At 40.2% G+C, this 25,626-nt stretch overlaps 1 protein-coding gene across 1 annotated transcript in view; it reads left to right on the forward strand.

Moving 5' to 3' along the window:
- Nucleotides 1–25,626, forward strand: part of LOC139219343 (ephrin type-A receptor 5) — a 54,610-nt gene that overhangs the window by 17,958 nt on the left and 11,026 nt on the right. Inside the window, exons 4-12 of the mRNA XM_070851170.1 lie at nt 8,861–9,016; nt 9,145–9,483; nt 17,742–17,866; nt 18,857–18,946; nt 19,181–19,250; nt 19,438–19,540; nt 22,976–23,043; nt 23,982–24,107; nt 24,791–24,976. Of these exons, the coding sequence (XP_070707271.1) occupies nt 8,861–9,016; nt 9,145–9,483; nt 17,742–17,866; nt 18,857–18,946; nt 19,181–19,250; nt 19,438–19,540; nt 22,976–23,043; nt 23,982–24,107; nt 24,791–24,976 (1,263 nt within the window). The remainder of the gene's footprint in view (nt 1–8,860; nt 9,017–9,144; nt 9,484–17,741; nt 17,867–18,856; nt 18,947–19,180; nt 19,251–19,437; nt 19,541–22,975; nt 23,044–23,981; nt 24,108–24,790; nt 24,977–25,626) is intronic.

The raw sequence follows: 25,626 nt of genomic DNA on the forward strand, positions 1-25,626 counted from the left end.
GTTCAGCCTCGCAGATGTGACTTAGGCTGAATGATCCTAGAAGCAGTGTGAGAATAAAGGCTGAATGGAATATTGAAATGAACTGAATGTTGGGTTCATGAAATAAGAGCTGAATTGAAGTGTTGAATGGTTTGAATCATATTCAGGATATGACATGTACATGGAACATTGGAAAACTGATTAATATCCGTTTGGACATTATTCTCAACCATTTTTTATTTCTTCAATTGGATTCTCTCAGCATTTTTGGAAGAATGTGTGTAGTCTGTCTGTCAGGTCTGCATGAACCCTCTGCTAGGTTTGACTATCCACTTGATCACTAGTACAGTAATGGAAGATGAGATAACCAATACAACACCATAACTATAATTTAATTTCAGCATGATCACATAATCTATCGGTATATCCTGGCCATAGTGCCGGATTATGTAATAAGAACTAGAGGTATGTAAAACATTACAGCAAATGGTAGAATAAGGGTGTAAAGCATTGTTTGAATGATGGAATTTGGCGTAACAATACTGTTGCTGTAATATAATCAGGGCTTAACATTAAGTTGAAATGGTCCAGGGTTCCTTGAATGATGGAATAATGCCGTTATATGAGCGAAGTAAAATGTTGTAATGACAGTAAAAGAGCTAAATGGTGTACAGGAGTGACTGAATAAGGACTGGATTCAGTGTTGGGGTAATGGGATAAGAGCTAAAGTGGATGTTGGAAAGATGAAATAAGGGCTGACTTGAATGTTGGATGATAGGATAAGAGCTGAATGCCACATTGGGAAGATGAAATAAAGGCTGAATGGAATCCTGGGACTGACAGCTTTGTGATGTTTGGATTCAAGCAGCACTGGATTCACATGACAGAAGAAAAAAAAAAGACTTGGAGGTGGAAAGGATGGGCAGTGGAGTTGGGGGAGGGTAAGAGTAGGCAGAGAAAGAGGGAAAAGGACAAGGTTAACGGTTTATATCATCAATTAAATGAACTGCATGGAATGATTAAGTGGCGCTCACTGGTGGAATAATAAAAACGTGGAGCATTTCTTTCAGTATGTGTCATCAATGTGCGTCGTGGGTAGAGCTGGATTTCCCTTGACAATGCTTTGCTTCAGTGCCAGGACTTCCCTGATGTTCCTCCGTGTTTGCCTGCCTGTCAGACGTCACTGCAGCATATGTCAAACTCGATCTGGTCATGGTGGTGGTGCTGCCATCAGAAACTGTCTCACTGGTGTAGTAATGTGAGGAAGCTTTCTGCCTTCTCCCTCTAGGGAATTATGGGATAGCGAACAAGCGGCTCGTACTTGCAGTGTGGGGCTTGTGGTTGATGGTGTGGTGACAAGGGTATTACAGTCACTTGCATAATCAGAGAGATGCACACATGATCATGACGGCATCTGCTATTTCAATATGTGCTGATAAGTAGCTGATTCCCAACATCTTTTTATATATAGTATACAGTTACAGTAGTTGGACATCCTCTAGTAAAATACTGAAAAACTAATGCAAACCAAAGGAATCTTAACATTATAATTATATATACATGCAAAGTTCAATGTTTAATCTCTAACTTCAACTTTTCTTTGACCTTAAAAACAAAAAAAATTCTGGAAAAATTAAACATTTTCATTCATTTTCTGTCTTATTCATTCTTCTCACTTCTCATTGTATATTTCACGTTGTATAGCAGAGTGCAGCCGAAAGTTGCAGTACAAAATTATGATCAGAACTCAGACCTGAAAGATCACAGAGAAGGACATCACCAGTCAGATATAAGCTTTCCTGTATCCGTTTCAATTTGTATCATTTGAGTTAAGAAGTATTCAGTGCCTTTACAAATCTAGAGGTTCTGATGTCCCTGAATTGCAGAACTGAATGATTGCGCAAAAATCTGCAAGTGGCAGGAAGCCTTTCTGGTTCCATAATCTCCTGAAATATGAATCGACTGGATTTATTGCAGAAAGAGTCGTCATTCATCTTTTTAGATGCAGTTCAATGGGAAGCTGCTACTGGCGTCTTTCGCTGCACTCTCTCACTCTGCGACTCTCTCTCTCCGCCAGCTTTCTCCATCACCCCATCATCTCAACGTGGTGATGCTGTCATGACAACTAAAGTGCTTCCTGAGTGCTTGTTGGGTAAACTGACTATCCCAGAAGTGCTTCCTCCCTTTTACCCTTCCCCCTGCTAAGGTCCACAGACATTGACATTTTTTCTATACTTGTGAGGAGCCTAATTGACAGCGTGCATCGCATAGCCGCTAACTGCAGCCTCAACCTACAGAACAGGATGCTTAACCCATTTGCCCTAATCTTAATCTAATTCTAACCTGACCCCAAACACCGAGCCTAGACCCTCAAACGCATCTTTGAAGAAATGTCAGACAGCCACAATGTCCTCACAAAGATATGAGCTTACACACACACACACATACACACATTGACACACACATTCCTGCAGTTTGTGAAATATTAATAAAATGCCTCATTCAGCAGAGCCAGCTTCTTTCCATGAAAGCCTGGTTGTCTCCAGAGTCCGAGTCAGCGGTGGCTTGCTGTTGTGTATAGACTGCTAGTTATGGACACTTCTGATGAATTTAGGTCAGATGAGGAGTTAACTAAATGATACGGTTTACTAAACAGTTTCCCTGCACCCTCGCTAGTAATGAAATCTTTCAAATGTCATGAGATTTTGTGTCTTGATGCTGCCTTTTATTCTGCTTTTTATTCCTCACTTTAGGAAAAAACTGTATGAAGTTTTGTAGGCCTGTACCTTTTATTAGCTCGAACTTTAATATTGTGCTTTGCTGCTTTAGGAAAATTTGGACACACAGTTTACAGCCGTTTGATCCTGCCTATACATTGCTAAAGCAGATGAGCAATTAGAAAATAGTGTGTAATACAAAACCTGTAAATGTCTCTAAATTACCTGATCATTTCATGTAACATCAGACTGATAAAAGATACATCAAAACTAATTTTCCTGGAAATGTAATAAAAGCACATGCAGTATATCAACAGGCATCTGATATGTGAGTGTTTTACATACTATTCCTTTTACATACCATTTCATGCACATGCATTGCACATTTATGTCTGACCTGACAGCTGTCCACCTTTTGCTAGGATCACATGCCTCAGGAGTACTGTAGGGCACAGAGGTCCTGACCCTTGTACACCTAATCTGTGGGTTTGCAACTTGTGTTCACATTTGTTGGTCCACTGCTGGGGAGTCATTTTCTTTAGTAAAGGAGTGTCAGCTAAATGCTGAATAACTAATATATGTAGTCTATATGTGTCATTCTTATTCAGTTGGTAAAATGATTTCCCAGCACATCTAGTCAGCATAACTTGACACTTGATTTATCATTATGATGTATTGATAAGGTTTAATCCCCCCCACTAGACCTCACCAGGGCCATACATTGGCTAATATAGAAAAGCTATTGCGACCTGCTTGACCTTTTCTGGTCTGTGCTTGCGGCCTGATTGTGAGAATAAATGGGTGCTGAACAATGACCCCCCCTACCATCCAACAGACAGGAAAACCCCATTGACTTGATTGTATATTATTATGGTATTATCATTGGGCTTTGTTTGTGTTCACACACAGGCATACACAAATATGAGCATGCATCGGCACATACACATGCACACATGCAGAGGCGCACACACATACACAGTAATACAACAGTAATACGTGACGGTATGACACCCTCATTCATGCACACACACAAATACACACACACACTTTGTTTATGTTCCTTAGGCCAATAGCTCGCTGTGGGACAAATACAGGAACAGGATATTTACTGTCTTTCCTTTCCTAGTTTATTGGTTCACAATAGTGTCTGTTAACAGCACATGCATTGTATTGAAATTCAGCTTTACCATTTTTGTGTTTCTTCTGTCAAAGTTTACTTTTACGTCAATTCTTCTGAATCTGTGTACACTTGGAAGAGGGACAGGAAAGATAGAAATACAAATGGCAGTCACGTCCAACAAATAGCGTGTGCCATTTGGCTTTGGAAGCTTTTTGTGATTGTGAAGTTCTAGTACTCAAGTAGTGTAGTATAATTTTGTGTTACCTGTACTTTCCTTTGGGGATTTCCCCTTTATGATACTTAATACTTCTTCTTCTACTTCTTTTTACATCACATTTATCGTACAGCAGTGGGACTTACCCTTTTCCATGCACAGCCTATACAACTGGCTTATGACACGTTACTTTTGTTTAAACTACCTAATAGCACATGAAATAGTTCATTTTTAACCAGCTTCAACATTAAAATGCGTCTTATATGTTAGTGTATAAGTAATATGCCAATAATGCTAAATATTGTGTAACAATGCATACAAAATTAGTATTTTTGATATTTTTAGTACATTTTGATGGAAATGCTTTGAAATCCTGCATTTTAGTTGTAATGGAGTATTTTTACATTGTGAAAATAGGTTGTCCTCCAACCAGCTGGCTCTGACAGCAGTCATGTCTTCAGAATGTTTGTGAATGTTGACCCTTGATTTTATTTATTTTGTCTCAATATTTGTATTTCACAAATGTATTGTAATATTTGGATTCTTAATATGTCTTTGCCCCCATTCCCCTCCTTCAAGTATGTCTCTCTGCGTCTGCCTTAATCGCTTACTGCGTCTAATCCCACCAAACGACAGCCAGTCATATAAATCAACATGTTTACTATGAAATGTTTCCAATTAAAGAGGACGCTCGTTAAGAAGCATCAATGGACACCGCTGGATCCTTAATTGCCTGGGATGCCAGTGTGTGATGCATATTAATTACGTATTAACCTCATACACACAAACGCACACACACACAAATGCATGCAGGCACATTAGTGTGTGTTGCATATTAATTACCTATTACCCTTTGTGCTGTGCATTAAGAGCTGCGTGGCATCAGAAAGACAGCTTGCCCAAGGGCAACACACACGCTCACACACTCTAATACCACCAATGCCGTCTATTCAGATCGCATTCCCAATGAAGAATGGGCCATTGCAGTCAACCAACCATGACCATAACTAATCTCACTACAGAAAGTGTGTGTGTGTGTGTGTGTGTGTGTGTGTTCGGATACCCGTTGTATGCATGAGTGGGTGTGTCCCTTTCAAGACAATTAAACAAGTAAAGCACCTGATCCAAAGATCTAACCGCCTGCCTGCTCTTCCATCTGACATTGTTAACACACTAATGTTTAGCAGGTTTACCACGTTATGTCTTGGTTTAGCACGTTGGCACACAAGCATTTTGCTATTGGCGCACAAAGTGCAGCTGAGGCTGATGGAAACCTCTCTATTTTTGCAAATATTTGGTCAGGAACAAAGTCATTGGACAAAACTTTAAACCTGATGATGGCTATAGAGGTTTATCCAAGTAGAAGTGCGAAAACATAAAATAAGATATTTTTGTTGTCATTTGGATTAAAAACCAAACTTATTTTCACTGTGGTAGCAGATAGTGTGCACAATATATGACTGTACATGTACAGTGATGAAGTTTCCAGTTGAATAAATGACTTTTATTCGCTGACAGCCACACTATGGACACACTAAGACAACCCTTCATTCATTCTTTTGCTCTCAGATTCCATACTAACATATATATTGTCTGGCATTTTAATCGCTTTATCCCTTTTTCAGTGCTCAGTTGGTCGTGCTGACCTCTTATTACCCCCTTTTGCCTGCATGTGTCGATCCTTAGACACATAATTAAGAGAAGACAGTCAAAAGCAGAGCATGATATAACTGTGTAGTCTGTTGCTGTCAAGCCGTCATGTCATGTCTAACAATACACAGTTTTCCTTAATGTCCACATGTTCTGTGTTCACATTTCCTGTAGAGCATGACTAATCTATTTATCCTAAATGGAAATGAGCAGAATTAATGATAATAAATACCTTAACATCCACGCTGTTGGTGCTTATTAGTCAACTCAAATTGACTTTCATTAAAGTGGCACGCAATGGATTTTTTTTCACACCAATTTGCACATTTTAATTGCAAATGTTTATATCTTTCTCATAATTATTTGCAACTTCCAGGGGAAAGAAATGCCTTATTTTAATTTAATCAAAGCACGTCATGTAATCTTTGACAACACCATCTATCTGTGCAAGTGTGTTCGTCTTTCTGGCTGTCTGTCCGTCTTTCTGTTTAGCAGTAACATTTTTCAGCAGAGAAATGGCAGTACTATATTTCATGCACAGTAAGTGCCAAAGATAATGTTTGCATGTTTGCTATTCTATTGATAAAGAGTCTTAAAATCTATCTGAGATCATATAGAGAACATGATCTGATGTACAGAACAGTATGTTCCACATACGTGTGGAATAAAGAAAAAAAGCAAAGTAGTTGTCCTCAGCAGTGATGGCTTATAGGCACTATCGCTGGGAGACAAAAAAGACAAAATTTGATCAACAGGAAAGCCGAGTAAGGAGGCGCCATAGTATCACACTGTGCCCACAGCATACTGTTTGATAGACAGGTGATCTTTCAGGAGTGCAGTGCAGACACCAGGTGGTGAGACCTCAGTACCAAAAATAAGAAAATAAAATAAATAAAAACACTCATAGCTGTACTAACATAATATTTGAACACACTTTCTTAAATTCTTATTATACTCAAAGGAGCTTTTTATTTGTCAGTAGGTTTTCTCACTGCCTTTTACCTCTTCTTCACACTGTGCATGTGTGCCTTTGTGTCTGTATATGTGAAATGAGCTGCCACCCCATTTTTATTGATTTGACCATGGGGGTTTGGAGGATGAAGTCAAGGAGAGCTAGACTCCAGACTGAAGCAATAAATCAGTACGCGGTCATAAATGCATGTGTGGCAACGGACTGAACCAGACAAAGGATCAGGTGTGTTCTACTGCCCTAAATGCCACATGCCCCCTCTCTCTCTCACACACACACACACACACACACACAGAAGAGGATAGGGTTGCACATCATCAAAATGCAATACAAAACATACATTAGTAAGTAAGTAATCATCAGTACAACAGGTACGGACCCTTTTTTCATTTATCTCTTTAACAAAACAAAAGACAAAATATAAGGACAACCAAATAAAGCATTTAGACCGTCTGTTCACATCTGAATAAAATAACCCTAAAGGCACGCATCATTGTCTGTACTGTACTCTGTTGAGCATGAATTATCAAACGAATCATTATCTGCTCATTCAAAACTAGGCCAGCTTCATGAATGCCTCAAAAGCAATGTCTTGTGCCTCAACTTATAATTAGGGTATGTGTGGCATCCTGCACGCCAAACACATTTTCTGAAAAGCTGTGTGTGTGTGTGTCTGTGTGTGTGTGTGTGTGTGTGTGTGTGTGTGTGTGAATCCGAGGTGAGACACAGAGCGATCCAGGACAGAGGGAAAATTTTTCAGGCCTAATGTTCCATGACAATGGACCAAGGTTCCGTCAAGGGGAATCAGAGTGACTGCCGCCTAATGTCTGAAACACACACACACACACACACACACACACACACACACACACACACACACACATACCTATAGACACACTCACAAATCTTCCCTCCACTCCTTTGTCTCACCCCCTCTCTTCTTTTCTCTCCCCATTTCCCCTCATAAACTTGGCTTTCCTCCTTCTCTTCACCCTTCTCCTCGTTCTCTTTTCACCCGCTCATATTTTCTCCTTTCCTATTCTTTATATTCCTGTCCTCCTACCTGAAGTTTAATTATGCAGTTCCTAATCACAGCTACAGCCTGAATGGGCTTCACAACAGCTTAATTAAGAAACAATGGGTGGGAACAACAGCTCCTAACCTTAGAGCCCTTAGAGGACACGCACAGACGAAACACCTCCTCTCTTTTGTCCTAGACTCTTCCCCTCTCCTCTCTTCTCCTCAACAATAAATCAAGCAGAAATTGGCCCTTTTATAGTACAATGCTATATGGACACAGTAATCTATGGAACTCTCCTTATCTCTTTAAGTCCAATATCCCATTAGCTTTTCATCCTCTGTTGTATGTGTCTATTTGTATCTGTCTGAGAGCAACAGCAAGATCCGGAAGAAAATGATGGCGTGATAAGTCAGTGATTGGTTGGCTTTGGGGCGCAGCCATGGCAACGGAGATTGTTGATGTATAATTGTGTGTTAGCATTCTCAGTGCGTCGCCGTGCCGTCTACCTGCCCCACTTAGATCAGACTGTGTGCTTGGTGGGGGGGAGATTATTACAGTTTCTGTGTTTGCATTTGTTTTATATATGTTTCACATATAGGGCTGGGTGGGTACAGTATTGCGCAATAGATGCAAGAGCAAATTCTTATTCAGGTGCACACATCACTGGATCGAATTCTGACTATGAATGGAGATGGAAAAGCAGAAGGAAAGTCCCACAATTGGGGAGAAAAGCTTATTTGGTTAAGATAATAAAACATGAAGCGAGCATGCTTGCACAGGTTAGATAAAAGAAATAATCCCTAGGGGAATATAAGAAGTCAGACTTCCAAAGGAACAAAGAACAAATACAAATTTGACAACAAAACAAGATGACAAATGCTTTTTCTTATTTCAGCCCTGCAAATATAATAGTTTCTCCTATGAGGCCCCTCAAAACAACAACCACTGAGGGAAAATGTTCCATTTTGATGCTGACCTCTTTTTTTCTTTTCAAAGGAGCTAACCATGCTAACCATGCTGTCCTGCTTTTTCTCTCCCTCTTTTTAAAAAAAAATCTCTTCCCATGACCCCCTTCCTTTCCCTATTTGTGTCTGCTCTTATCATTTCGTCTCTTTTTTTTTTTTTTTTTTTAATCCAACCCCAAACACCCCACGGCGACCGACCCCCCCCCATCCTCTTTGTCTTTCAGTCTGCAAAGTGGGGTTTTACCGCTCACTGCTGGAGTCTTTGGCCTGCAGTAAATGTCCGCCCCACAGTGTGGCCAGGCAGACTGGAGCCACTGCATGCAGTTGTGAGGATGGATACTATAAGATTGACTCTGACCCTCCAAATATGGCCTGCACACGTAAGGATATAATGTACTTTGGTTCATGGATATCATGTCAAGTCAGCTTTTCTTCATCAAGATGCTGATGTATAATATTACTTGATATATTTGTTTTTCTTCTTCTGTTCTCATTCCATCTCTCTCAGGTCCTCCCTCTGCCCCACGTAATGCCATATCCAATGTCAACGAGACCAGCGTCTTTCTGGAGTGGTCCGTTCCCATGGAAACAGGTGGCAGGAAGGATGTGCGCTACAACATCCTGTGCAGACGGGTCCTGCCAGATGGAAGGGGCTTGGAAGAATGTGGCCCCAACGTGCGTTTTTTGCCACGGCGTGTGGGCCTGTCAAACACCTCTGTGATGGTGGCTGACCTGCAGTCACACACCAACTACAGCTTCCTCCTGGAGGCTGTCAATGGGGTGTCAGAGCTGGCCAAGGACCACGCAAAGCAGTATGTGTCACTTAATGTGACAACCAATCAGGCAGGTATGTTCCACCACGTCTGTCACAATTGTCAATACTTGTTTTTCTGCCAATCACAGCCTCCCCATGAGTTCTCCAATCAGCCCCACAGCTGTCCCCTAGTATTGAAACTTCTCAAGAGAAATCATCAACATTTTGTCATGACTCCTTCTTTCTTGTCTGCATTGAGACTGCCAAAGACCAACCTGTGTGTCAGATTCTTGGAGCAAATATCTGGGTTTGATAACAAAGACACCAGATGATCAAATTATCACAGTATTTGTCCAACAAATCTGTTGCCGTCTTAATTTTCCCTCATGCATGATCCCTGCAGTGAATGATGGAACATTGCACAGAGGAAAGCTTTAGTCTTTTTGCTTTTGCATCCAAATTTGTCATTGAAAAGGCAGCTTGGTCCCTTCAATTAGGCAGTACTTTTTGTCAAGAGGATTTGCAGGAATTGGTGGTTTATAATGACAGCTCCTTATTTTCTGACTGTTTGTGTATGGATTGTCTTGTGCGGTAGCAGGTGTTATTCTGCATGCCGATTAACGGTGGTAAATCAGGCTGATGACAGACAAGTTTACGTGTTTACACCCTGGGAAGTATTTCTGTTGATATATCTCTGGCATATACAACACTGTGCAAAAGTCTGAAGGTGTGAAGAAATGCTGTAAAGTAAGAATGTTTTATGTTATAAGTGTTTAGTGCAAAGTGAGCGAACAGAAGAAAAATCTAAATCAAATCAAAAATTTGGTGTGATCACCTTGCCTGCAAAATCTTGTATTGCATTGTACTGAACATTATCTTTGTTACCCACTGCTGCTGTAACATTGTAAATGTCCCCGTTGTGGGACTACTAAAGGAATATCTCATCTTATCGTAGGTACACTTGCACAAAGTCAGCGATTCTGTAGGATCATATTCAGGTGTGTGATTAACCATTTATACTAAACAGGTGCTAATGATCATCAATTCCATATGTAGGTTGAAACACAGTCATTAACTGAAACAGAAACAGCTGTGTAGGAGGATTAAAACTGGGTGAGGAACAGCCAAACTCTGCTTCCAAGGTGAGGCTGTGGAAAACTTTCATGTCACAGGTGATTCACCATGGCAAGACTGAGCACAGCAACAAGACAACAAGTACAAGTAGTTATACTGCATCAGCAAGGTCTCTCCCTGGCAGAGATTTCAAAGCAGACAGGGGTTTCAAGATGTGCTGTTCAAGCTCTTTTGAAGAAGCACAAAGAAACTGCAACACTGAGGACAGTTGACGCAGTGGTCGGCCAAGGAAACTTGGAAAACGTGCAGCAGATAAAAGACAAGATATGTTTACTTCCCTTCAAAATCAGAAGACGTCCAACAGTGCCATCAGCTCAGAGCCAGCAGAAACCAGTGGGACCTTGGTACACCCATCTACTGTCCTGAAGGGATGGAGAGCAGTACAAGAATGAGTGTCTGCAGGCAACAGTGAAGCTGGTGGCAAATTTGGGGCTGCATTTCTGCAAATGGAGTTGGGGACTTGTCCACTTATCCATCATGTAGTACCATCAGGGAGGCATCCGATTGTCCCCAAATCTATTTTGCATCAGGCCAACATCATCTTCAGAGAGAAGAAGAACATGGAGACCTGGAAGTGTGGTGTGTCTAGTCTGTCTGGGATCACATGAAGAGACAGAATATATATATATATGAAAGCTTTGTTGGCTTTCCTTTTAAATGGAGATTAAAATATTCTTCTGCTTTTGGAGCCCATTTTTGTGTTCACAGGAGGTTTGTGCTCATAGTTTATGTTATGTAGTTGTTATGAAATGGCTGGCACACAGCGTAATGTAATGAGAAAAAATATGATCTTAATGCTGTCCTCTCCAAGGCCTCAATTTGTTGGTAAAGCTAGAGAAAAAAACACATTTGAAGGAGTGTGTTCCTGTTTGTTGAACAGATGGTTCAGTGTCAGTCCAGTAATGATGGGCAATAGTAGGAGGACAGATACAGTAAGTGTGTGTAGGAGAGAGAGACAGACAGAGAAGCAAGAGAGGGAGGCAGTGCGACAGAATCCTGATGGCTTTCTAACTGTGTTGTCACTGTGGTTGTCAGCAGACTGAGTGGATTACACCAGACTACTGAACTCACATTCAGTTTATTGGAGTTGTGGCTGGCTTAAAATTAACCAGTCACTGGACCAAATGGAGATTAGGGATTACAATAGATTACACATGGCAGGCAGTGTCACAGACAGATAAAATGTGCTGTTCTTTGGCATGGATGCGGTAAAGGCATTAGATATAGATATACTTCCTTGAATTAGGAAATACAATAAATATTAGAAAAAGTCTCCAGCACTGAGTTTAGTGTACAGCACTCATGTAGACGGCACTTCTCATACCGGTTAGTGCAGTTCAGAGTGCGTTAAAGGTGACTGACTAACTAACTAACTAATGAGATCAATAAGGCAGCACATATGAATATAGATATACATTCATATTAAAACAGTCTGTGTACAAAAATAATACAAACAGATGTAAGACTAGAAAATGATTTAAAATAGTACAAGTTAAATAAAAGCTGCCTCACCACCTCTACATTTCAGAACGACTGCTCACTAAACAAACATTACATGCTGAATTTTACAGCGGCATGCTTTACAAACAACATTTGTCACATTATTTTTTTTGCTCCCCACTGCTGTGCATGTTGTGATGATGCCAAATGGCTGAATAAAGGTGGGACATTATTATTGTAGACTGTGAATCCAAAATCACATACATTTTCTTTGGAGAAAACGACTGATTGAAAATGTTATGATCCATATTGGTAAATCAGGTTTTTGTAGGATATGTAATAAAGTCAGTACATAATTAAAGATAATGCATCAATAAGTATAGAAACATTTACAGGATAATAAACAGGAAGCACTGGAAGACTGAAAGATTTGGAACAGCTGTACCAATTTTGGCGTTGCACGCTGTTCCAAATATCTGGATTACAGATTGCAGAGCATATGTGCAAACATGTTTGCAGTCGCTAAATGTGTTCAGCTGAGCTATTTACAGTTGGCTCTAAATATCATATTTTAAGGCAACAGTTTCCCAATGAGAACTTTGATCAGCAAACATCTATGTTTTTGTTTTATGCTTTTGTGTTTTGACTGTGCTTCAGTTTGTGAGGGTAAAAGGGTAAAAAACATGATACAGATACAAAAGTAATGAGAGACAGGGTTGACAGGGAGACTCAGACAGACAGAGACAGAGAGAAAGAGTCAGTGGATCTGCCGTTTGATGTGTGGGAAGTGTCACACTCGATAAGGTATCCGTGAAATAGGTGATTTCACAGTGTCCCTGTGAAGCCCTGCTGAATAATAAAGTGTTGCTGCTCGTGAGGAGGAGAGGTGAAAGGCAGGAGGTAAGGAAGGAAGAGAGGGGCAGAACAACAGGGCAGAGGAAGAGGAAGAGGGGACAAGCTGTGGAAGAGAAATGATTGGGAGGTTATGATAAGGAAAAAAATTGCAAGAAACCGTAAAGACGAGTGAAAAGGTGGATATTTACTCCTTGTACACATTTGAAAACACCCAGAGGTCTGGTACTGCCTAGCAATTTAAAAAAGTTAGCCATATATTTTGCACTGCTTTGATGTTGCTTCTCACACCGACACATAGTTTTGATATGCTACAAAAATCACCAAACTGACTACAGAGGAACCTCAGCAGCCCAATGGCAATTTTTAAATGTCTATATTTTGGGTATTTGGTCCTGCCCTTTGAATACAACTGTAAAAGGGCAGTAATCAATATACTGTTCGTTCTACACAAGCAGGACATGTCAGTCATAAATCCAGATCATAGAAACAAAGACTCTGAAATAAAATTGTTGATAATCACAGAAAATTCCTTCTTTTGTCAGCTGATAGGCTTGATGATTGTATATGCATTAAATGAGTGTCTGTGGCAGCTCAGCTCTATTATGTCTTTATTTCTGGCCATTTGTTGTTCATGTTGGTCACAGTGTGGGAGCACTGCGTGGAACCTGCACACTAAATGCTCCCATACATTGTTTTTGCCGTTGCTAGCTATTAATCAAATGAATCGTGATACATTACCTTGTGGGTGGTAAAAGTAAGAGCACAGCCTGGTGCTCTGGCTGTGTCTTACTTTTCTTTCAGGCATACTGTGGATGTAAAATAAGTGGTAAGATGCAGCAACTTTACATGTCTGTAATTGAGATCACAATGAAGGTCAAGATTGGAGATGGCCGTAGTCCGATTAAGGGTGCCAGAAATAAGGCAAGAAGGAAGTATGGAAGAGGGCATTGGCCCCGCACTTTAGGCCCCTGGCCCACATTGGTTTTAAGTGACAATTCACTGTATCCCAGTTTCAATCAATCATTCATGTCCACCGATCCAGCACAGCCGGGATAACATCCAACCTTTATTATAAGAAGTAACGACAGTAACTAGCATGATACACTGTGTAATTGGATCACAGCAGCCGTGACAGTTTGTATGGTGCACTGGAACACATGACGTGAGAGATGTAAGTTCAGCGAAAATGGTCAACTGTCAGCGACACTTTTAGCGATCACTCAGGATAATAGTAGTTTACCGTGTGTTCATTTGGTGTCCTCCAATGTCCTTTTTAATCCAAAACACTGTAGAATTGTCATGGCATTGTCTAACAGGGTTTTTCCATTTTTATTGACCTAGTGTTTCTGACACTTTTGCAAGAAACCTGCGTCTTTTCTGGCAAGACCTCATTTCTGCATGATGCCGTTCTAATTTGGGTATGTCAAGACATTTTGTAGATCTTACCAGACGGTAGGTGGGAAAGACATTGGCCATGAGGCACATGATGGCAGTATAGTGGATTAAAATTTGGGTTCGGGGGGGGGGGGGGGGTTCTTATATTGTCAGCCTTCATTTTAGAATATCAACATCTTGGATTAGGTTTCAGGAGGAGCCTGAACATTTCAACCATTTAGACATTCAGAATTTGTGATTACTTTAAAAAGAAAGAAATAATTTCTTTAGTTTTCATAGTTGGAGCTGTTGGAGTAAATCATGGTTTTTGTTATACTATACTCTTTTAGTTTTCACTTTATGAGAAGATTGCTGTCTACCTGGTTGAGTCTTTCCATTCACTATGCTTTTAAACATGTTTTTGTAAATTGTGCGGCTTTTTTAATCAGTAGACGACAGAAACGTGAAAGGAAATAAGGGAACAGAAATAAGACGAACATACGGCCCCTGGCTACATGCAAACTTTGGACATTGCGTATCATGGTGCATGTTAAAGCCTGAGGCCCAATAGGTGCCCTGTGCTTTCAGAATTGACTGTTAAAGCTTTCTTGGATTCTTGAATGACTGAAGTGTACGTGTTTCAACTGATAGAAATTCAATATGTTGAAGGATCAATTCAAGGCCGCCAAATAACTGTCAATGTTGCACATGTATGAGTGGCATGAGAGACAGCAGGTAGATGGGAGATTAAGCTACAAACTAGAAAGATGAGAGCAGCTCTCCTATCTCTCTTTCATTGTTTCGCTGGATCTCTATTTCTGTCATTCTCTGAGGCTAGTTAAAGGATAATAAAACAGATAGTTGAAGGCCCGTATTGATTTTGCTGATGTTTCAGACAGATAGCTGTCTGAGAGGCTTATGTTCCGCACTGTGATAACGTTGCTCTTATCTGAGGCCAGAGTTGTTACACTGGAGGGCTGCACTCGTCCTCTGAATAGCTTTCACAATCTTTTCTAACCTTTCTCTTCATGAAATAGAATGTTTTACCGCCTCAGACTGATTGAATAACATAAAATGGCATCACAGAAGTAAATTATGGCAAAACATCAGCAGTTCATGTTGACTTGAGCTCTGCTTTGCCACACTGTAGGTGCTTATTAGCAGATGTAACACGCACTGGAAGTGTTTAAACAGGGTAGTGTCTTCACCATTGCTAAAATGAAAGTGTTACTGGGATACTGTCCACACTCTTTCACCATGTTTTCTCCTCTATGTCTCCCCATGCATGTGTTTCATCTCTCACTTTTTCCATTTTTGTCAACCCACTCGCCTGTCCTCCTCCACCTCCTCCTCTTTTAGCACCCATCACCTCTCTGCATTGGTGTTTCTCAGTTATGTCGGATTTTTAAGCACTTGCTTGTTTAGTCTCAGTTGCAGAGCTATGGCGCTAAAAGGTGTCACATTGTGTGGAAAGGTGTTTCTGTTCAGTAAAATGCGTCTTTTGGTGTTTATATATGGAGGCCGTGCATCTGTGGAGTTGATGTTTGTTGTTTGTAAAGAATTCTGCATGTGTTAAATGTGCAGAAAAGTTACAATAGAAAAAGCTTCAAACTTGCACATTTTGCAACCTATAATTTTCAAAGCAACTAAAATCAGTCAATAGGCATGAATATATTTCCAGTTTTAATTTGTGCAGAGAATAACAATTGAGATTCAACCATTGAAATAACAGATTTTTCTAGGTTTTTTTTATATCACTGTAGTGTGAGTACATTTTTCATTGTGCAATTGGACAAAATAAGAAATAAACGTAGGCATCAGGATTTCATTTTTTTCCTTTTTCACTCACACAATCAATTTTACAAAAGGATTGTTAGCTGCAACTCCAATGCAAAGTTATATATAGTCATTATGTGGTATGTCAGATCAAGTTTATTTATATAGCCTAAAATCATATTTTTGTATACCAAAGGGGTTTACAGTCGGTGCAGTCGTATAACACCCTCTATTCAACTCTTGATTAAATATAGCATGGCAAACTGCATCCAATTTTGGAGGATTTAAACTTAGATTTTGGTGTATTGTTACCCGTTAAGCTGCTGGGAAAAGAAGCCCTCTCGCTCATCATCACATCCCAGCATTTATACCATTTAAGCATTGAGTGTGTGATTCGGTTTCTGGTTTCAGGCTTTTAAGATGTTGCAGATAACACTTCTGTGCGACCATCCACTCAGGATACAGTTACTGTGTTTGTAGCAATGATTTATTCCCTGAAGAGTTCTGCTGAGGCTATTGAAACCTAAACGGTGCGCGCTCACACACACACACACACACACACACTATCAGGATGTTGCCTTAGGGAGCATTTTGCCTGGTGAAAAGCTCTTTATGTGTCAGAGACTCTCCAACTGTCCCTCTGAGAGGCGGGCCAACAGTTCAGGTTACAACAGGATGGCTCGATGATTGATGCAAACTCACACATACTTCAACTCAAATCTTACAGAATAAATAAAAAAATGGGAGCTGTGCAAAGAGCCAAAAGTAAACAAAAAAAACACTAGAAGAAAGTTTTCTCCTGAGAAAAGTGCTTGTTCTTCTTCCAGGTATTAATATGTTTTTATTATACTACAGTAATTAAGACAAAGTTTGTAATTGTAAAATAGCTTGTGTACTAAATCAGTACAATATAAAGTATGCATCGCTTGTAGATTTTTTATTTTGTCTCTACATAAGAACTATTCTAAAACGTGTGTATTATCCTTTGCCAAACTCGGTACACCAAAAGCTCTGTGCCAGATGTGTGGAGTCATAGTTGACTTCATAGGCTCCTCTGCCAGCATCTACTGAATAGGAGGATATAAAGGGAAAGCATAATTAGGCACAGGTGCACCTAATTGCCAGATTGCAAACATTTTTTTTCAGAGACAGAGCGTCTTTGGAACCAGAAATAATCTCAGTAGTTGAGTTAAAGCTCATTGGGCTGTGCCAAATAACCTCAGTGGAACTTTGGTAACCAACAGAGTTTAATTCCAAAGAGGAAACTCTGAGGAAAATATGATGGATTCTTTTTTTTCCCCACCCAGCATGACAGAAATAACACAACAGCAAAGACAGATATGTAATACTGTGTAAATTCTAATATGGTAAACCCCCCTGCTCCCACCACCAATCTTAAAAATCTTTTCTGGCCTTTTTTTTTTTTGTGATTTCAGTCTTTTGATGTTTCATCTTCAGTTTAATATTTCATAACGTACAACAACCACAGCAAGCATTACAATTAGCTCTGCGCATGTAAACATCAAAGGATGAGGTGTCGTCCAGAGAGGACTGTCTCATAGATGCTGATGGTGCCCGCAGATTTTACAGCTGTGGCACCATTTCTCATGTGTTTAATCACTGTTTATTAGCATGTTAGGCTAGTCATGTTAAATACCACGATTGATGAGATGCACTGGGTTGCATCACATCAAACTGCACAGTTTTTACTACTCAAGCAAATTAATGTGCTTGTAATTGTACTACGTCTTTATGTCTTTGTGTGTGTGCAGCACCCTCCCCAGTGAGTGTGGTGAGAAAAGGTCACACGGGGAAAAGCAGCATCAGCCTTTCTTGGGCAGAGCCTGATCGCCCCAACGGGATCATCCTGGAGTACGAGATCAAGTATTTTGAAAAGGTAAAAAAAAAAAAACTACAATTAGTTTAGCTTTGTGATTTGAGACATTTATAGTTGGTCTCCCGGGGAAACTGTTAATTATCACGTAGCTTCAAACAAAATGCTGCTTAAAAAAACATTTTATGATACGGTCTGTTGTAAAGTTGATAGATACTGACTCACATTTAAACTCTTTTTATTTCAATGTTAAATTCTACCAAATTAATATAATCATTTACAAATGTCACTGTATTGAACTCAAACTAGAACAACATGATATATGTATATTTTTATAAAGTAACTGGTTGAAAGTACATTTTCAAAGATGTTTTTTTGAAATGCTGAAACTCTGTATGCATCTGACAACTTGATGAAGCTAAAAAAATGGACCTAATCACCTTCCTTTGTAACAGCCCTGTGCTGTTAACATGTTATATTTGCAGAAATTCAACCAACATTGTTCTAATTAGCCAGAGATGCAGCTGAATATGCATTCACTTTACCTTGAAGTGTTTGACAGGCCCTTTGCCTCGAAAAGACTCTTTTAAAGAGCAAGGTTGGAATTTGGTAGAGACAGGAATATGATGCTTCTATTCAGAGCATTGTTCCTGTGCCCTTTTCTCTCTTTCACTTTCTCTGATGTCTTCTTTTCTGGGAAGGTCAGAATAAAGGTATAAAGGAGAGCAGAGCAGGGTTTGTGGTCAGTGGTTAGCTAATGGCTTCTGGCTAATGGAGGGGGCATTTAGCTGTGTTTAAACCTGATGCGGTTACAGTTGGGAAACCGATCCTTCCACACGTGCACCCATACACACTCACACTCGCACTCACACACATACCACAGGTAGCTCAGCCACAAAAATGCACAGAAAAATAGGAAAAGAGTTGCAGGCAAGAAGACACAAGCGTATGTACAAAATCTGTCTGATTAACACAACAAGAAATAACCATCAATGCTACAAAAATGTGTGTAAGGAATTACAATAACCCTCTCTCCCTTTTCTCTATCTACAGGAGCAGGACTCCAGTTACACCATTATAAAATCCAAGGAGACTGAGATGGTGGTGGAAGGCTTGAAGCCTTCTTCAGCCTACATCTTCCAGGTCAAACATTCAAAAAAAGGCATTGCTAAGAAATAATGTGAAGACAAACACACACATATACATATACACACACACACACATATATATATATATATATATATATATATATATATATATATGTAGGGATGGCAACAGGCATGTGAATATGTAGTCATGTGTAACACGTGAATTTTTATGAAAATATGATGGGACATTTACTGTAGATGTGATATATTTGGATATTATTCATTACAGGTGCGAGCCAGGACCTCAGCAGGGTACGGCGCTTTTAGCCGACGTTTTGAATTCCAGACCAGCCCTTACTGTGAGTACACGAGGGAGAGAGGGAGAGGGAAAGTGGGAGAGAGAGAGAGAGAGAGAGGAGATATGTACAATAAAGTTCAACTTGTACGTGACTCCCACCTGCTTTTGGTGGCTGCATCAACACCAGATGCCAGGTGTGTTTTTGTGTGTGCACTATGTGTCTAATCCCACCTCTTTTCTTCGGGCAGTAACCGCTAGCAGTGAGCGTGCTCAGGCTTCCATAGTAGCGGTGGCCATCACACTGGCTCTGGTCCTATTGGCAGTAGTCGCTGGATTCTTGCTCAGTGGACGGTAAGACATAAATACACCCCTGAAGGAACAAGGACATAAGCAGGAAAGCGTGTGCATATTTATATGTATGCAGGTGTTATCCTATACTCCTATTCTACATTCAATGCTGCCAACAATGCTGACATAAAGTAAAAATGTGATTTTACTAAGTAATACATAGTAATAGATATTTTGTTTGACGTTGTGTTGGGATCATCAAATGAAATGTATCAACTTACAGTAACTCTGACCTGGCAAAGCACATGCAAAGGGAGCACGAGCCCATGCCCCAGTGCATGAGTTTGTAGTGACACCCCTCATCCTCTCATCTTCAGAGGAAGTGATCTTACTGGATGACGAGAGTATGAACTTTACCGACATTGTTCGCTTCAGGAGAAGAATTAGAAGCTGCATTTTATGAAGACAGGACATTCTGACATCTCTTATTTGGGAACAGCTCTGTCCATGAAAAGCTTAAGGAATACACTGCTCAAAGTGTGAACATGAGATTTTACTTTTACTTCTAAATGCAGTTACTGTATAAAGCGCCCCCGTCACGTACGTCTATGTACGCGTGGTTAGATGTGGGCTTAGTCAGGGGACATCCCCCTTGTCCTCTGCTGACCTATTGCTGACTAACAAAAATGAGAACCCTCAAATCTCATTTCTGACCCAGATATTTCTCTGTCATTGAGCAGCATTATGGGATTAGATACATGGCTTGAGGTAAGAGTTTTGTAATGGGTCAGGATTAAGGATTGCTTTTTAGGTTACAGCTCAAGGGTTGAGGCATACAATATGGAGAATTCTCCTCAAATCTGATGACACAACTTTGCTCAGTTACACGCCGGCATTTAGCACCCTGTTCTCCATAAATGATACATTGCATTAATTTTGTATCTGCGAGCCACCGAGCTCGTATGACCTTCGCTTGACCTTTCTGTGTAATTTTCCAATTTTCTGTTATCATTTTCACACGTGCACACACACAACATACAAAAACAACAAATAATTTATACAGCAATGGGAGACATGCCAACCACGTAACCAGTGGCCAGACTAAACATGTATAATTTTTGAAAAGACTTTCAGACTCATATTCTCATGCATTTTTAGGTCCATAAAAGTCTCATCAAACTATTGCACTTGGCTGTGACATTCTTGAACTTTTGAACTTTGCTTCAGCCTGATTTTGTCCTGCTTAACCACATTTTCAGTCATACGCATCTCATTAAGTTAATTACAAGCCATATATGTCCAAATCCTTTCACTGAACCATAACTAACAAAGCTCAGAGCAGCTCTACGAAGCTCAGATTTTGAATTCAGAATCACATCCATATTCTGATGGTGTGAGCATCTACCCATCTCTCAATTCATACATTTGTATTACTGTTCTTACATCCATCTATTCATGGATCTGTCCGTTCAGTTTTTTCATTGTCATGCACATTTTGTTACTCCTTCATTCACTGAACTCTCCATCCTTGTAACGTTTAGGTCACCATTTCAGTAATTTAGTTCATCCTTCTTCAATAATTCATTCTCAGAGATGGGGTATCTGTAGCCATTTGACAGAATGATCAGATGAATAGAGAGTGGGGGCGATAAACTGTGGGGTGATGTTCAAGGATTAAAAAGCAAATTAGAAAGACACAGTGGGGATTTTGGTTTAGCCGAACAGGCATGAGGATCGAGGATCGCTCGGGTTTCGTGTGGGGGAGGAGAGATGGAGGAATGCCAAATTTTCCAGTGTTGGATTTGGGACACAAGCACCACAACCCCCCCTTCAACCACTGTATACCGCATTCACTCCCCTCCTCCTCCATGACCCTCCAGACTACACACGCATGCATAGACATCCAGACGCAGCACATGTGTAGACACAGACACATACGCACGGATGCATGTATGCATGGGTTAACACACACACACACACACACACACACACACACACACAGGAAGTTGGAGGGCAGGCAGGGCATTGAGCGTGCTCAAACCCCTTGACTCAACAGATCCGGCAAACCAAACGCCCTCAGGCAGGCAGACACACACACACACACACACACACCCACACACACACACACACACACACACACTCATACTCCCCTCAATCCAGCTGCCCATACCAAACCCCTCCAGCCAATCCTGGCTGTTCTACAGAGAGCTGTGATGGGAAAGACTTGGACATGACCCCTGTGTTTGTGTGTTGTTGATTAGTCCATGCACTTGTCTTCAGCATCAGGAAATAAATGAGGAAAACTCTGCCAACTCTGCCATTTTGTTGAATTTTGGTTTTACAAATGCAGTAAAGTAAATGAATGCAGTTACCTCACAAATATAGTACTTTCAGTGTGTCTCTGCGTCTCCTCTGTCAGTGTTTTATGTTTGTGCAGGTGTTCGCATATAGGATCAAATTTAAAATCAATGCTCCTGTTCTGGGTTATCTGTGATTATCTCTGCTGCTGCTTGTCCAAATATTGACATGCAAAATCTTTGGGTACACAGATGCACATCAAATGATGAATAAAGGAATACAGGTTTTGGTCTATAGATCAGGGGATATGTAGACATGCTTTCTCACATGGACACAAGAGAAAAGGATATGATATGGATAAAGATAGAAGCCAGTCCCTCAAGGAATTGATGTTAGATGTCCATTTTCTTTCAGGCATCTTCACCAAAAATCTTTATTTTGAAACAAAAAGCGCAGGACTGCTTTCTCCTCTTTCAAAAGGTGATCTGTTGACAAAGCTTTCTTGGAAAATAACATTATTTGAAAACTGCAGTCCTTTGCTAACGTCTAAAAGGCTTGCAGTTTCCAGCATTTTCAGCAATATTTTTGAAAACCTTGAAGGGCAAGTTGGCAGATCCAATGAGGACATAAAAAGCTTGTCTTGCACCTAGATCCAAGTATGGCCGTGCCCTCTGTTGGCCAGGATTTACTTTTCTGTATGTGAGCCATTTTATGGTATCTTTAATGTGATCTTGTTCTGCTACCCTTTCCTCTTTCTGAATGTAGATGCCTGTTTCCTCTTTGGTTAGTTATACAATATACACGACATACAGTGTTTTCTGCCTCTTTATTCAAGAAATCTGAAAATTATCTAAACAAATGATCTACAATCATTGCTAAATGATGCCACTGTAAATACACAGGAAGAAACTGAACTGCAGATACAATTTTTCTCTCAACTAAATGTTTTCCAATTTGTCATTAAACTTAAAATAAAAACTGAAACAATCTGCTAATCTGCATTGAACATAATTTCTCCAACCTTTTGTAGCATTGCTGATGGAATTAATTACAAGGTCTTTTCCGTTAGGTGTTCCCATTGATTTGTCTACCCACTGGAAAACATGAATATGTGTAATTTATAGAAGTGTAATTAAAATGAACGTAACAATATTGTGGCACGATACTGATCCTGACGTGTTTGTGTTTCCTCCCTCTCAGGCGGTGCGGCTATAGCAAAGCAAAGCAGGATCCTGAAGAGGAGAAGATGCACTTCCACAATGGACACAGTAAGTTAGATGAGTGTATATATATGTGTGTGTGAGAAAGTTCATCCAAAGTTTACACTACATGTAGAGTAGAGGGTTCAGACGGAGGTCATGTCTGTATGAGTTTGTCCATCCCTGCAGCACACAAGTGTGTTACCAGTCCAGTTGGCAATGATTTGTACTAGGAGCTATTCTTTGAATGACACAGCTACAAACCAGCTCCATGGCAGCCATGATGGCAAAGGACACACAAAGCTATGATGATTTATTGGCTGTGACAGCTTAATGTATTTGGCCACGTTTTTTTCCATTGTATCCTGCTATCCATCTGTTGGCATCAGAGCTGACCGTGACGGGTCCATATTTCCAAGGGAAATCCAAAAGAAATTCCAGATTGTACTTTCAGTGGTAGAGAAGCTTTTTACAAGGTAATATCATCATAAAAGCTTTAGGAAATCAGAGCATGTACGAAATCACATCACCACAACAATGTAAGAAGTCATAAATAAGGTTGATTAGGAGTACTAAATATAGATTAAATATTATATCACAGTATAGATAATATTTGTCATATTTGGAACATTTTGTGGAAATTATAAGAGAAACTGTCAAATCAAGCAGCTACTTAACATTGATGAAATAATATTACAGGCAGTATTGCCATATCGTGCCCCTTGATCTTCAACATGGCCTGCAAAGGCCTTGATACAACCAGAAACTTTAAAGGAGAGCTACATTATTGACAAGTTTCCATTACCTCAATATACAGTCTCACAAAATTATCAAATATACTGTAGCAAAGATGGCATCATGGTTGTCATTGGTTATTTGTGCATACATTTCTACTCTGGGTACTAGCCAGAATAGAAATGTAATAGAAAAGGGTACCAGCCTTAATATATGTTAATAATGGTAAATTACATCTAAATGGTAATGATGCCATTCATGTGTGTCTGCAGTAAAGTTCCCAGGGGTGCGTACCTACATTGACCCCCTCACCTATGAAGATCCCAACCAGGCAGTGCATGAATTTGCCCAGGAGATTGACGTCTCGTTCATCTCCATAGAGAGGATCATCGGAGCTGGTGAGTGAACTCTGTGTGTGTCTGTGTGTGTGACAGAGAGAGGAATTCTTATTCTGAGCGTCGGTTTGGGGCTGATTTGGCCCGAATAATATATCAGAGAATACATTATTGTTCATTCTGAAGTGAACCTGTGCAATCAAGCATGTGCAGGTAGAATACTATAACAATCAAACAATACTGCAATGCGATACATGCAATGTACAGTCATAACAATAATGAATGCAAAGCAATTTTGTCATGTTGTGTTGAATTTAATCATTTTCTCATTACCTCTGCGATAGTGTGCCATATTTTCCTAAACCTGAATAACATTCAATCATAATTGTGCATCATTGTAAAGAGCCATATCAAAACACAGCCAATTAAATCAAACACAATGCTAGACGATGACAGTTCACATGGCAATAAATGGTGTTTGTTCTCTGTTGGGGAACATGTTGATGTGTGACATTTGTGAGCCTCACTAGCCGTGAAATCCACTCTTCAGTAAAACACTTTTTGGTTTCTAGGGAGACAATTTGTATGTGGTTAAAAATAAAGCAATTGATCACCACAACAGTACAACATGAACTTTTAGATTTAGGTCACAGTGAAAGGTGTGTTTCACCATTCTTCAAGACATTTGCAGGTCAAGGTGTGCTGGAATGTCCAGGCCAAAGTCAAGCTCTGTCTTTTTCCCTCAGGGGAGTTTGGCGAGGTGTGCAGCGGACCGCTGAGGCTGCCCGGAAAAAGAGAGATCCAGGTTGCCATTAAGACCTTGAAAGCAGGCTACACAGAGCAGCAGAGACGCGACTTCCTGTGGGAGGCGTCAATCATGGGCCAGTTTAACCATCCAAACATCATCCGTCTGGAGGGCGTGGTCACCAAGAGTGAGTCATCTGCATCTGTTTCTAGTCAGACTCAGCACAGCTCGTTTTCATTTTTGGTTGTGAGCCCAAGATTCGCCGTCTAGGATTTACAATTAGTTCATCATACGTCGCAATGCAGATTATTGAGACTACTCATATGGCAGTTGTGCTGTGGAGATGCTGTGTCTATAAGCTGTACTTTGTCAGAGATTTTCAACATCCATCGCACTCAGCTGTACTTCATCAGTCAGGTGCAGATGTGCTTTGACAGCTTCGTCTGTGGTTTATCAAGTCCAGCTGTACTTTGAATTAGCTTTTTTTCTGATTCATACATACATTTGATGTCATAAAGTGGTACAGTAATAACAAATGATACTTCATATGTTTCGTAAATCTCCAATGTTGCCAATCTGAATACGTCAAAGATGCAAACCGCATCTGTCTGGCTCATTATTAATCATCATTATACAAGTTTAAGCTGGGAAGTCCATGTGACCACCACACACAGTTGGATAGGTGTGAGCAGCTCTCAATTCTACAGCATTGGAATTCATCTTTCTGATTCTCCTGTGACATATGTACATTACCCAGTTTTATGCTAGTCAGTAATAGTGTCAAACATTTTGTAATATTATATATGTTGTTCAAAATTAAGTATTTTCTTCTGTCAA

This window comes from Pempheris klunzingeri, chromosome 19 (genome assembly GCF_042242105.1).
Source record: "Pempheris klunzingeri isolate RE-2024b chromosome 19, fPemKlu1.hap1, whole genome shotgun sequence".
In the NCBI taxonomy this organism is placed as follows: Eukaryota; Metazoa; Chordata; class Actinopteri; order Acropomatiformes; family Pempheridae; genus Pempheris; species Pempheris klunzingeri.